Source organism: Sinohyriopsis cumingii, chromosome 9, assembly GCF_028554795.1.
Source record: "Sinohyriopsis cumingii isolate HCF-2022 chromosome 9, ASM2855479v2, whole genome shotgun sequence".
Lineage (NCBI taxonomy): Eukaryota > Metazoa > Mollusca > Bivalvia > Unionida > Unionidae > Sinohyriopsis > Sinohyriopsis cumingii.
In genome coordinates, this window is record NC_142969.1 from 67,384,947 (window position 1) to 67,397,885 (window position 12,939).

The 12,939-nt window shown below is 34.9% G+C and overlaps 1 protein-coding gene across 1 annotated transcript; it reads right to left on the reverse strand.

The window, feature by feature from the left end:
• Nucleotides 1-957: 957 nt before the first annotated feature.
• Nucleotides 958-11,566, reverse strand: LOC149791955 (uncharacterized). The gene is made up of 7 exons (XM_089969502.1): nucleotides 11,455-11,566; nucleotides 8,608-8,739; nucleotides 5,384-5,505; nucleotides 3,114-3,295; nucleotides 2,649-2,733; nucleotides 2,110-2,224; nucleotides 958-1,243 (listed from the first exon to the last, which is right to left on the reverse strand). The coding sequence occupies exons 1-7, from the start codon at nucleotides 11,564-11,566 to the stop codon at nucleotides 1,086-1,088; spliced, it is 906 nt and encodes a 301-aa protein (XP_089825628.1). The 3' UTR covers nucleotides 958-1,085.
• Nucleotides 11,567-12,939: the final 1,373 nt, after the last annotated feature.

Here is a 12,939-nt window from a genome sequence, read left to right on the forward strand (position 1 = left end):
CTACTGATTTTCGAGTGACAAATCTTCGGAATTCAGCAATTATGAATGATCTGGACCAGACACTTTTACATTTGCAACATCAATAAAGGAATCAGCTTAAACGGTTATTATTTTAATCTCTCAAGCAAGAATACTTGAGAAGAAAAAAATCAGTTTATGCTGGAAAAGGATTCATAGAGGCCCGTTAAAGTGATTGGAGTTCACCGCGTATGCGTGTTCAGTATGACCCTGACACCAGCTTACGTCATCGACTTCAATTTTGGATTTCATTGGGATTCGAACATTTTATTACTACGACTTCTATTTTTTTAATTCTTGGATTATTCTTGGATTATTTTTGGATTTGATTGGTAAAACCTTAAGTTCTTTTTCTCATTTTTGACTGTTTTTTCTAGGGAAATAAATTATTTGTTAAATTTTAAAAAGCGTATTGTTTTCACTCTTTTTTTGTGTGTTATTTTTGTAACAGCCTAAAACGTAACAACATAAACAAACATACACGAAAAACTCATATAATGTTTTTGAGCTTTGGACAGACAACCAGGTGTCATTTATGCAAATCATGTAAGGCAAGACATTCATCTTTTATATTTCATTGCAGTCCGTCAATATCAGACCATTGTTTTAAATAATAGTTCTGGCGTTGCGACATTCGTTACCGCTTCGGTGGCCTAAGTGGTTAGAGCATCCGATGACAGATGATAATTCGATTATTTAAAGGTAGAGTTCTAGCTATAGATATTAAACCTTCATGATTCGGTGTATCACTTCAGTTAATGGGATAACATCAACATTCACTCACGACACTTACGCTTTAGATTTGTCACGTGATCATATTTCACGTAGCCAAGCTCAATGTTTGGACGAGGAGGATGATTTAAACAGGAAAACGCAAAGTATATTTTTAAAACAAATTTATTCAGTAGGGTTCCTTTAAAGATAAAGAATGAATGTTCACATCCTGTTAATTCACTTGTATTTTTTTAAAATTATTCATTCATTTACATTTATTATTAAAACTAGGATCCAATCTCAATACCACAGGAAACCTCTGCTCCTATTTCAGGTGGTGTCCGTTTGATCGGTCATACAATAGCCTGGTCGCAATGTTCCCCTGTGTATCCCTGGCTACATTCACAGAAACCATCTATTGGACTACATATGCTGGTTTCTGGGGCACACTGACATATACTTGAGCAGTGAAATCCGTACAGTCCCGTGCCACAGCTCTCCTGGCATTTCGCTGTAACATTTAACAGGTAAAACACAATTCTTGTAAGCAAAATGAACATTATAGTAGTAGTTATAGTAGTAGTTATTTATTTAAAGTGCCTTTAAAATACTTAGACCAAGATGCTGATCCCTATCGGCTGTAGAGTATGTAATTGGTATATCCAATAAAGATCTTTATCTTTCCTAAAAAATATCTTTCGCAATCTAATACTCTCTTTGCAAACGTTTTTCCCGGTAAGGCCAGGGTAATTTCATGTGTTCAAGTTTTATACCAACATCAAGTACCTTGTTTGAAGAAAATGTTTGAAACACAATTATGTTTAAACGCATATTATGAATTATCGCATATAGTTATCATTAAAAATATTGTCACCAACCATTATACGTACGAGAAAAATTCACCCAAACATAATTGCATACAAAAGAACAGCGTATACCAATTGCATTGGCATTTCTCATTTTTGCCTGTGTAGTGCCTACCGATGAAAAGCCACTGCTAGGTAAGTTTCCAAGGATTTATAGGATATTCAAGAGTAAACAGAATGTGCTGTGGAACAATATACTTCATTTACGACCTTGTTGTTCCCAGACGTAGTGCTTCCTTTAGAGGAGTATATGGTACGAACTATGCAAACCCAACAATTTTTTTTTAAAAAAAAGTCAATAAATAATTTATTTCTCCAAGTTAAAAAAGTATATTTAAGAGTAACTTACAATATACCGAATAAGTTCCAAATAATCCTAAAGGTTATATCACAAGTTAAAAATATAGTATTCCAAATAAATTCCAAATAATCCTAAAGGTTTTATCACACATATCCGTCCGTCTATCCGTCCGTCTATCTATACAAAGCTATACACGAATACACATATTACCTCCTGTAAACCCAGGTTTACACACACAGATCCCTTCTCCTATGGTACACGATTCTCCATGAGTTCCGCAATCACACGTGTACGTACAATTAGGGCCCCAACTGTCACGGGGACACTGTGTTGCATGAAAATTAACATTCATGTACATTATTTAACCAGAACAATCGGATACGTGTACATTCGAGGTTCATTTTCCTAACAGTTTACTTGTGGATGAATCTTGATAATTTAATTTATTTAGCGTCAAAACATTCATTCATCGACAGTGTAATTATTTTATCTTGTACACGACAGGATTCCCAGCGTGATAACTTTATCTTTGATGAAAACAAATGATAATTTGCATAATAATTTTGTAGTGTGAGCATATTTATAACACATACATTGTTGGGTGTTCAAATATATTTATAACATACATTGTTGGGTGTTGGAATATATTTATAACACTTATAATGTTGGGTGTTGAAATATATTTATAACACATAGTGTTGGGTGTTCAAATATATATAGAATGCAATATAAGATTCATATATACGTACAATTATTGAGCAATCATTTCCCATGAACCCGGCCTTACACATGCATGTGCCCAGCACACTGTCGCAATATGCACCATTTTGACAACTGAAATTTAAAACAAAATGGACCAGAAGCATTATCAAATAGAAAATAAAACTTCACAATCAGAAAGCAATCAATATATTTAAAGTAGATTATTTAGCAATTATTCATATTGCTGTAATTAGGACGAATATTAAGGATGTTTGAGATAATACATTTGTTCACCACTCTAAGTAAAATACGTCATCAAGTTATAGTTTAAACTCGACTATATACATATGATATGCTTGCACCTGTGTACTGAATAATTATCTGAATTAAAATAGATCAATGTTGTTCAGAAAAATATAATGCACACACTTCCTTGGAAACTTGCATTGTCCCTTTCTCTTACGGTACAGTTTATTCCAATCTTTATTTAATTCTTTAGAGGGGATTCTTACTTGCATGTCTTTTTACAGTTATCACCATACGTCCCGGAGGGGCAGGGTTTGTCACACATCGGACCCGCGAATCCTGTCTTGCACACACAAAGACCACTTACAGCGTCACATCCGGGCTTCGCAAAAATACCACAGGGAGGACAAGTCAGGGCACATTGTGGACCCCAAAAGCCAAGAGATCCCTGTATACATAACATTAGATTAAACATAAGTATCACATTATCGTACACTTTCTCTACAGTGTGTGCAGTTTAATATATTTTTTATATAATATAACATGTTAACATAAACACTTTATGTCTGATTGGTCCAAATAAGCACACCAAATCCTCGCGCAGTATTCACTTTACAGATTGGCTGCAATTGATGGGAAAAGTTCATTATCACATATGTTGGCGGCGATTTTGTCGAATCGAATCGACTTCCCAATGGAAACTGTGACAAAAATTCACGGCTGTCTGAAAATGGCCTATTTACCCCCACATGGGATTGTTTCGCCATGTATAGATTATCATGTGCTAAAAATGGCGTTAACCCCTTAACAACAAGAGCAACAACAGCAAATAAAAAAGGGAATTGGTCCATTGATAGCATACATGTGAAAACTGCTGGGGGTATATCTGTAACATAGAATCTAACATATATACAAAAGCAGTTTAAATGTTAACTTACAGAAATAAATAAACTCACGTCTGTTCACAGAAGAATGTGGAGATAAACTGCACCCCTACTGAAAGAATGTTAGCTAAGCACAACAGTTTTGCGCCGCAAAATAGCTTTTATCATGTGACACAATTCCAAGTTTGTCTATATGTACTATAATCTACTGTTTCAAATTGACTAATACAAATATCCGGTTACAAATACATTGCTGTAAATTTGGAATATCTATGATTTTAATCATCTCATCACATATAACAATTTGAATGCTTAGACGTGAAATTGAGTGACATGATATCGCTTTTAAAACCTTCTCTAAGTCACATCATACCGAACTTGCATATACATTTTGAGTTACCAATTTTTTTTGGAGTCAGATATTATATTTTTTCAGAAGGACAGGTGCTCTTTCAAATATAATTGGCGAAAAGTTAAATCCTAAAAGTCTACTAGTTATAAAAAAGCGCAAACAATTCCTTGGACTATTGTTTACGCATAACAAATACAAGGTGATGCGTCTGAGTCAAAAATAAATGAAATTATTTCTTTCACTCCTATTTAAATTCAAATAATAACTGATAAACAAGGCTATAAAAAGCTGGACCTTATTCAACTCGTCTCATAATTAAATATTAAATTTTTTTGATAATAACCCACATGTATATGAAACATGACGTCAGCATTCAAAGTGATGGCATCTTCAACCTCTTCTTTAATGTTTTGGTAATTTAGATATCTTTCGTACTTTTTCATGCATTTTCCCCACGTTCGCAAGATTAAAAGTTATTTAGAATCGCATATTTTGGAAACAAGCATTTATTCTATAAAACATTATTATATAAGGTATATTTACATTTACTGACACTTAAATTAATACCAGATAATTGACTAAAAACTGAGATGACGTCACCATGTTGCGTCTTCTTAAGAGCTTCTATCAATCGATTACGTTCTCTTACTAACCGATCATGCTGCTCAACATACTTATAATTCACTCTTCTATCAGATACATACATACATACATACATACACACATACGTACATACATACATACATACATACATATATATATACATACATACATACATACATGCATACATACATACATTCACTTACGAACCGAACATGCTGGTAAAACATAATTTTCACTCTTCGATCAGATAGATAGATAGACAGACAGATACATAGACAGACAGTCACACAGAGAGACAGACATATACAGACAGTCAGCCAGACAGACACACACATATATACGCACGCACGCACACATACATACATACATACATACATACATACATACACACATACATGCATACACACATTCATACATGCATATATACAAACACATACAGGCAGACGGACACATATACAGACAGACAGACGGACACACACATGCATACATACATACATACATACATACATACAGTCAGGCACACACGCACACACAGACACACACATGCACATATACATACACAACACACGCACACACAAATATACATACATACATACATACATACATACATACATGCTGTCAACGATGACGGCATCAATTTAGAATGCAAGCCAAAAAAACCATGGAACCAAAAGTGCAAATTAGAGATACGACTTACATCACACATGTATTCACAGGCAGATCCATAATACCCAGAATGGCATTTACAATGTCCGGTTATGGGGTCACAAATTCCATTGGAACAGCTGCAACTAGTCTGACAGCCTGCTCCGTAGAAACCTGTGGTGAATAGGACGAGACAACAAAGTTACTTTACTTTTAAATCCTATGGAATTATGAGAAAACAGATATAAGTCAGATCATTCAGTCATACTAACCAGACACATTTTATTTGCGCATCTCTCACTCGTAACAATTCAAAATGAAATGAAACAATTATTTTGCCAGCAAGAATATGAGAACAAATTGGCCACTACTTTGATTTAAGAAGAAATGGCATACATACTGGAATATAACTATTTGACTACAGCTATATTCAGGAAGGTGATACAAATATTTAACATGAAAGAGTCAGTGTCAGTATCGATAGATGATGTAGTTTTGTTCAAATAAAGTAAATATGATAAACAAGATGAGATAACAAAGTTACTTTAACTTCAGAAGTCATCTAATTCAGTCATACTAAACCAGACACATTTTATTTAGGCCACTCCCACTCTTAACAATTCAAAATGACACAAATGCTTGACCAGCAAGAATATAAAAACAATAACGACTAGTACCTTAATTTTTCAAAGAAAAACAACATACATAATAGGACATTAATACAATATTTTGGCTACAGGAAGGTGAGACAAATAGCTAACATGAAACAAAACGTGTCAGTATCATAAGATAATTTCCTTAAAAACTTGGATAGAGTCAAAGTGTCTTAATTCATTGTTTTATAACAGATCATTTATTTCACTTTAATGGGATCGATACGTTTAATAATTTTAATGCCAAACGATTCAGTTGCTTTTTGAATTCTTTATAATTTGGCTGAAATAATTTAATTAGATGCCTCTGCAGTTCGAAAATGAGGCACATAAAGAGTAAAAATTGGCATAGTAATGTCAGACAGGGATTATCAAAAGTCTGCCATGTATAAGAGTATATATTACCAACACAGGGCTGGTCACAGCTTTCTCCTTTCCAGCCACTATCGCAAGTGGAACATCCTGAGTCAGAACATTCACCATGTACGCAATCGCATGTGTGTTGGCACCTATTACCGTAAAACCCAGTTGGACACTCGCAATCTTGTCCACTCTAACATAAAGAAAGACATCTTTAACTGCACACACACAGCTTGCATTGTTAAATGGATATACTATGATATCTCTGAAAATTAGCTCATACCAAAGAAAACTAAAGAGTCATATAGAACAGCTTTCAAATTAACATTCATTTATGTACACGTACTGTTTCATGGTTTTGATAAACTTGATGTCAACCTGACTACCCAGTGATGTATACGATTACAAAAAAATATAACTTACGGAGAACTCTCATTAAACAAGACCCATAAAATGGATATCCAGTTTTTGGTTAGATTCTTATTAGTTGTCAGACTGCTTTATATCTAACCAGATCAAACACCTGAAAGTCAACACCAACACCTGAAAGTCAACACATTTATCAATATTCCTACTTTTTACTTTAAACATTAAGAAATAGGCATTAAAATAGTCACTGTTAAATTAATACATTAATGTGATATAAGAAATAATGCAACCCAGTTGAAATAAGAATGTAGATTTTTTTTGTTTGCGGCAGAGCAACACCATTACGTAATATAGTGCTGACGCAATTCAGGTGAAGTACTTTTCTCAATTCAACCCGATCTCCTGTCTGGCACGCTAACCACTGAGCCACTATGTTATCTCTGAATTATGCATATAATTTCCTAAATACACAAAAGTGTTTAAAAACGTGCATGATCTAAATATGCAGACTAATGGAGGACACGAGTTGGCTAGATGGTCAGAAGACAACGGTTAGAATCCTAATATTGGACCAGAACTAGTCACCAAACATTTGTGTGACTTTGGGCAAGACATTTTGCTCAGATTCGCCCGGCACTAAATAACTTATGCTGATGTGTCGTTAAACATCAAAACAAACAAATGCAAAATAGTGGCAATTACCGCAACTACGAAGTACAATATGAGTCCATGGGGAAATATTTAAAACTGAACAATGGACATCTGAAACATTGTCACAATTTAAATTATTATTTCAGACATGAACCAGACATTTACAATGTTGCATCGACTTAAAGAAAATTTTGCTTGCCTTGCAAATGCATGTACCATCCGCTTTACTGCATACACCATTATTACACGTGGCGCATCTTTGCGTACAATTTGTGCCATAGAAATCGTTCGGACAAGGATTTTCACATTGTTGTCCATAGAAACCCAAAAGACATTGACAAGATCCATCAATCTGTGATAGAAAAGGAAACAAAATTAATTAGCACAGCTAATTTGTTACTTTCAGTACTTGAGTTCAAACAACAGACTTTCCTACAGTATATAATACAGTGCACTTGAAAATTCCAGTTGAATGTTTTAAAATTATTATACAAAATCTTGCTTCTTTTTGAAGGATTCCTAGGTATATACAAAACTGTAAACTTGTCTATAGTGTTTAGTGTTAGTGTTAAAATTGTATTAGTATAACTCATAAATTGAGGTTAACTTAAGTCAAAATTTCTTTGATCGATGGTGGGAAATTTAGTCCCCTCTAAAATTAAAATGGTAATGGACTGCAAACAGCATATACAATTTTATCCACATTCTAAAAATGATAAATTGCGAATTTTGTCTACATGATGTAGATTTCTCAAACCCACGAATACAGCTGAAAGATCAAAACCAGTAGATCAAATCAAGATTTAAGGGGATCGAAAACAGTAAACCAACTAGGAGGATGAATGTAAACCTAAACAAATAAAGCGATGGAAAAAACACTAAACCAACTCTGAGAATGTAAGAAAATGGACACCACTGGACGAACTTGAATGATGTAAGAAAATCTGATCCAGAAGACCAACTTTGAGGATTTAAAGCACAGCATCTACTGCAGAATTACGAGAAATAAAAATGATGCACAGCAGCTGAAATGTGTACCCGCTTTAGAACATCCAGGTAGCAGCGCGAGAAACTAGGGAATGTGTGAATTAAGGCAGGATACATAACTAATTAATGTCCAAGAAGACAGAATTGCCTGAAACGAATAAGACATAATTGTAGTTGTTAGGTAACAATACTTACGGGGTTACATGTGGCTCCATTCAGACAGCTACAAAGGGATGTGCAGTTTTGTCCATAGTACCCAGAGGAACAATTGTTTTCGCAGTTGTCTCCTTGATATCCTGGCATACAAAGACATTGCCCACTGAAGGCATCGCAGGAAGTAGCGTGATCCTGTACACATGGACAAACCCGAGAGCACAAGTTTCCAAAGCTGAGAGAAAAATAAACAGAATTTATTTATAACACCAGTAATCTTCCAGTGAAGTAGAGGTTATCTTATATGATTTAAATAACTGTCTGACGATAAAAATAAACAAAAATAAATCATAAATATGATACTGGATATGATGCAGATATGAAGAGAAGTAATGATTACCCGTAGGAAAATCACAGACTAAATAGAGTACCATTAATACATTGTCAATACTGATGTATATAAATATTAAAATCATTTCAGATTATTTAAATTTTTAATTTTAAATTAACTTCTATTTTGCACCTGACACAAATATCAATATACAAATACATATATACATGTAGACAGACATATATATATATATATATATATATATATATATATATATATATATATATATATATATATATATATATGCATACATGCACATACATGTCGATACACACTGTCAGGAAATTTCATTTTTTCCTGGACGAATCTGCATTGCTAGTAACAGTGCCCATCATAAACTCAATGTTCCATGATAATCCCAATTGGATGGAACAAACAAAACGAGGAGATTCAAAAGAACTAACTCGCTTGGCAAGGAAATATGTACACAACCCCAGTCTGAATTTATACATACAAAATAACATCTGGGACCGCTCCGGTGGCCTAGTGGTTTGAGCGTCTGCCTCCGATGCGGGAGGTTGCCGGTTCGATCCCGGCCGAGCCATACCAAAGACTTACAAAAATGGTACTGACAGCTGCCTTGCTTGGCATTCAGCATTAAGAGGTTAGTGTTAGGACTGGTCGGCCTGGTGTCAGGATAATGTGACTGGGTGGGATATCATGCTACATGTCTCCGACATGATGCCCAAGTGTTATAAACTGTCACACTGTAGACATCGTAGCGATATGACTGCAAAATTGTTAAAGCTACGTTAAAAATCCAAATCAGACACACACACACACACACACACACACACACACACACACACACACACACACACACACACAATAACATCTGTACACTTTATAGTTTACATGCGAGAAAGTAGACATATATTTTGGTATGTTTAGAAACATTTAGCAGCATCATAAGCAGACAATTTATCTTGGGTTGGAGCTTGCATGCTGAATTTTTCTGATGCTGTGTCCAAATGAAAACTTCAAGTACATATTCTGTTCAGTCGAATTGCAATTTAAATGAAGACATTTTGTGAATTTTAACTGGAAGTACTATAAATGTCTACCTTGTTAAAAGGTGAAAACTTTCTTTTTGGTCGTCGAAAACCAGTTAAAGACTGTGTTCCAATTCATATAATAGATTTGAGGAGTGCTGCAAATCTCTCGAATAAACTCAAGACTGATCACCCCCTCAAATTTAATCGAAATGTGAATGTTTCACCCAATTAATTGATCTGTAGAAAAATGACGACATGTTTATGTTGCTGCGGTTGTTAATTCATCTTAAGAAAGTATTCTTTTCTAATAGCAATCAAAAGAACCAGCCATTGTTTGGCTTTTATAGAAGCTTGATATAAACTAGGTGTTTGTATGCTGTTTTAGTAATGACACAATGATTTGGTCTTAGTTACATGTACAGTAGACGCTATTCTCTCTCTCTCTCTCTCTCTCTCTCTCACACACGCACACACACACACACACACTCTGTGCGTGTATATTTGTGTGTCTTTAAAATCTTCCTGGTAAGTATGTTATTTTTCATTACATGAATTAATTTAAAAAAAACAGGGTACATTAATTCATCCTTCATGGAAATAAAGGGGGCACCGGGTTGGCGAGGGGTCTAATGTTCTCCCGATTGCCGATCCAGCAATGAGTGGCTGCAAAAAACTCATGAATATTATCATCCGTCAAGAGTATGACTGCTGGTGAAAAGAGAAAAGTGTTGCTGTTGAAATCCATTTTCCCAGAACTTCAATAGATTTAAAAAACAAGTCAGCTATGTTTAGAGCACGATAAAGGACTGGTTACTCTGTTTATCCATCACATCAAAATGCTAGATAACAGACAGTGATTTGTACTATGTGTTCATTATTGGCAAAGATTTCTAAATGAATTGTTCAGTATTTCAAACTCTGCATATATGATGACCTTCTACTTTTTTTGCACTATAGTAAATTTGACAATGCTTTGTTTGGCTCTGGCATTATTGTTCACTGCAGGTTTGAATTAATAACACCACAGTAAAAATCATGACTTGTGAGTAGTTACTCGTCTTAAATATATGCATGAAACGTTTGTGTCGATATTTCTTAAGGGTATGCATGCTGTGTCGGTTAAGCAGTCGAGCAAGATTATTTATTCATTCCTTTCACTTGAAAACAATCAGTCTGGTCATATCCATAACGCCCAACAGTGATAATGCAAGCGGATAAAAGGCTTTATCATAAGTAAACATATTGTCAACGTTACTTAGATTAAGCGTTTAAAGTTTATTATGTGTGTCTTTGGTAAGGTGCACAAGGAATTTGATATCACCAAAGATTACCCAGGTGTTGCTAGTATTTTTAGGCAGGTCATGGTTGTTACTAGCTGGATATATCGCTCATAAAAATGCCCATTCATAACGACTGTCATTATTTTCACTTTTTTCACTTACCTTGGCTCCACGATATGATTGATATGGTGAGATATGTACTTCGAACAGGACACATCATTCGAGAGTCCATGCTGACCCTCTATTGGTGATTTACTCCAGCGTTTTGAGGATATCGTCAATACCTTTATAAATATCACTGCCGAGTGCGCTGTAGTCTTTGCAGTTCAGGATTACGCTGGCACCCTTGTGAATGCACTTGATAATAGTTTTAAATATATCCTTGTCAAGAGCCATAACCAAATATACGCAAAGGACAATATTAATGTCAGAGTGACCAAAGCTTTGTAACACCGCCACCGTTACAGGAAACAAATTAACTAATAGTGTCGAGCATCTTCACATGGTTTGTTTGTGGCTGGGATTTTCGCCACACATTATACTAATTCATCACTACGATATTGAAATTTAAATTTAGGTACTTGTGATTGCTGTGATTTTGCACGAACATAGTCAACCGTTTCAGCAGCAATAGCAGATGCAAGATGTTTTCGTTCATCCTCACTAAGACAGCGATTTTGTTTATCCTTTATACAACAACAGTTTTGGTCATTCTCACCTAATATAACAAGGATGTTAGCTTTGCTTGCACCTCTCGTCTTACAAATATTAAGCTCAAAACATACACATATGGTTATTATCTAAACATGAGCCTTGTGAAGCTTTACGGTCAATTAATATCACGAACTCTAGATCAGTTTAAGACACAATTCTAAAATTATGCGAGCCACGAATCCATCATCAAATTGACTTTCATTTTTCACATTTCATCAGCAAGGACTAGGTTGTTCCCCTCCTTGTTAGGATAAAAAATTAACTCCAAAAGTTTGACTGAAACCGGTAACCTTGTCTCTCAAAGTAGATCACAGTTGAAATTATTTACCTTCAGCCAAGGGCTTCAAAACCCATACATGAAGCCCACATATCTCAAAATTCATTAAACAGTAACACAGCTTTACATGAAATAAGCCATATTGCAATCAATGTGGATGAAACTCCAGGACCCTAGTTTATGATAGCTGCAATAAATTCCTTTGAATTCCACGGAACCCATAACCAAACTTACATCTCCATGCAGTACTCATTAATGATAGGTATTCGTCTGGCCAAAGTAGAAAGGTTAGAAAAGTGTACCAGGAGACCCAGACAATACAATACACAAAGATGTCCATGGACCAAAATACAAGAGCACGTCATGGCATTCGGATCATACCAAAACCAGCTATTAGCATCAAATCTATATAAACAGAAACAAATGCAACCTCACCAGTTAAAAAATAAATGAGTCTTCTACAGGTGATAGATGGACGGAGCCAAAAATCAGTTAAAGCACATACTGTAAACAATGACCATCATGTATCTCACTCAACATCAAATCTAGGTACAGAAGGAACTGCTCTAAAGACAACTTCTAATTACCGAAAGCATGAAGCTAAATTAAATACAAATACTAAATACAGCAGTCACCAAACTCTCAGTCAGTCTAGTCATGAAAATCAAGAAGTCCAAGCAATGCATCTGAATCACCCCACTTGTCAAAATCAGCAACATAATTAAAGCCAGGTCTGTTCTAAAAGGATCATCAATAATCAAAGGAGTAAGAAGAAGTG

Coding starts and splice junctions, on each gene's coding strand:
- LOC149791955 (XM_089969502.1), bottom strand. CDS start 11,566: ATGGCTCTTGACAAGGATATATTTAAAACTATTATCAAGTGCATTCAC. Junction 8,740..11,454: donor CGGCAGTGATATTTATAAAG/GTATTGACGATA, acceptor TTTTTCTCTCAG/CTTTGGAAACTTGTGCTCTC. Junction 5,506..8,607: donor GAAAACAATTGTTCCTCTGG/GTACTATGGACA, acceptor TATTCACCACAG/GTTTCTACGGAGCAGGCTGT.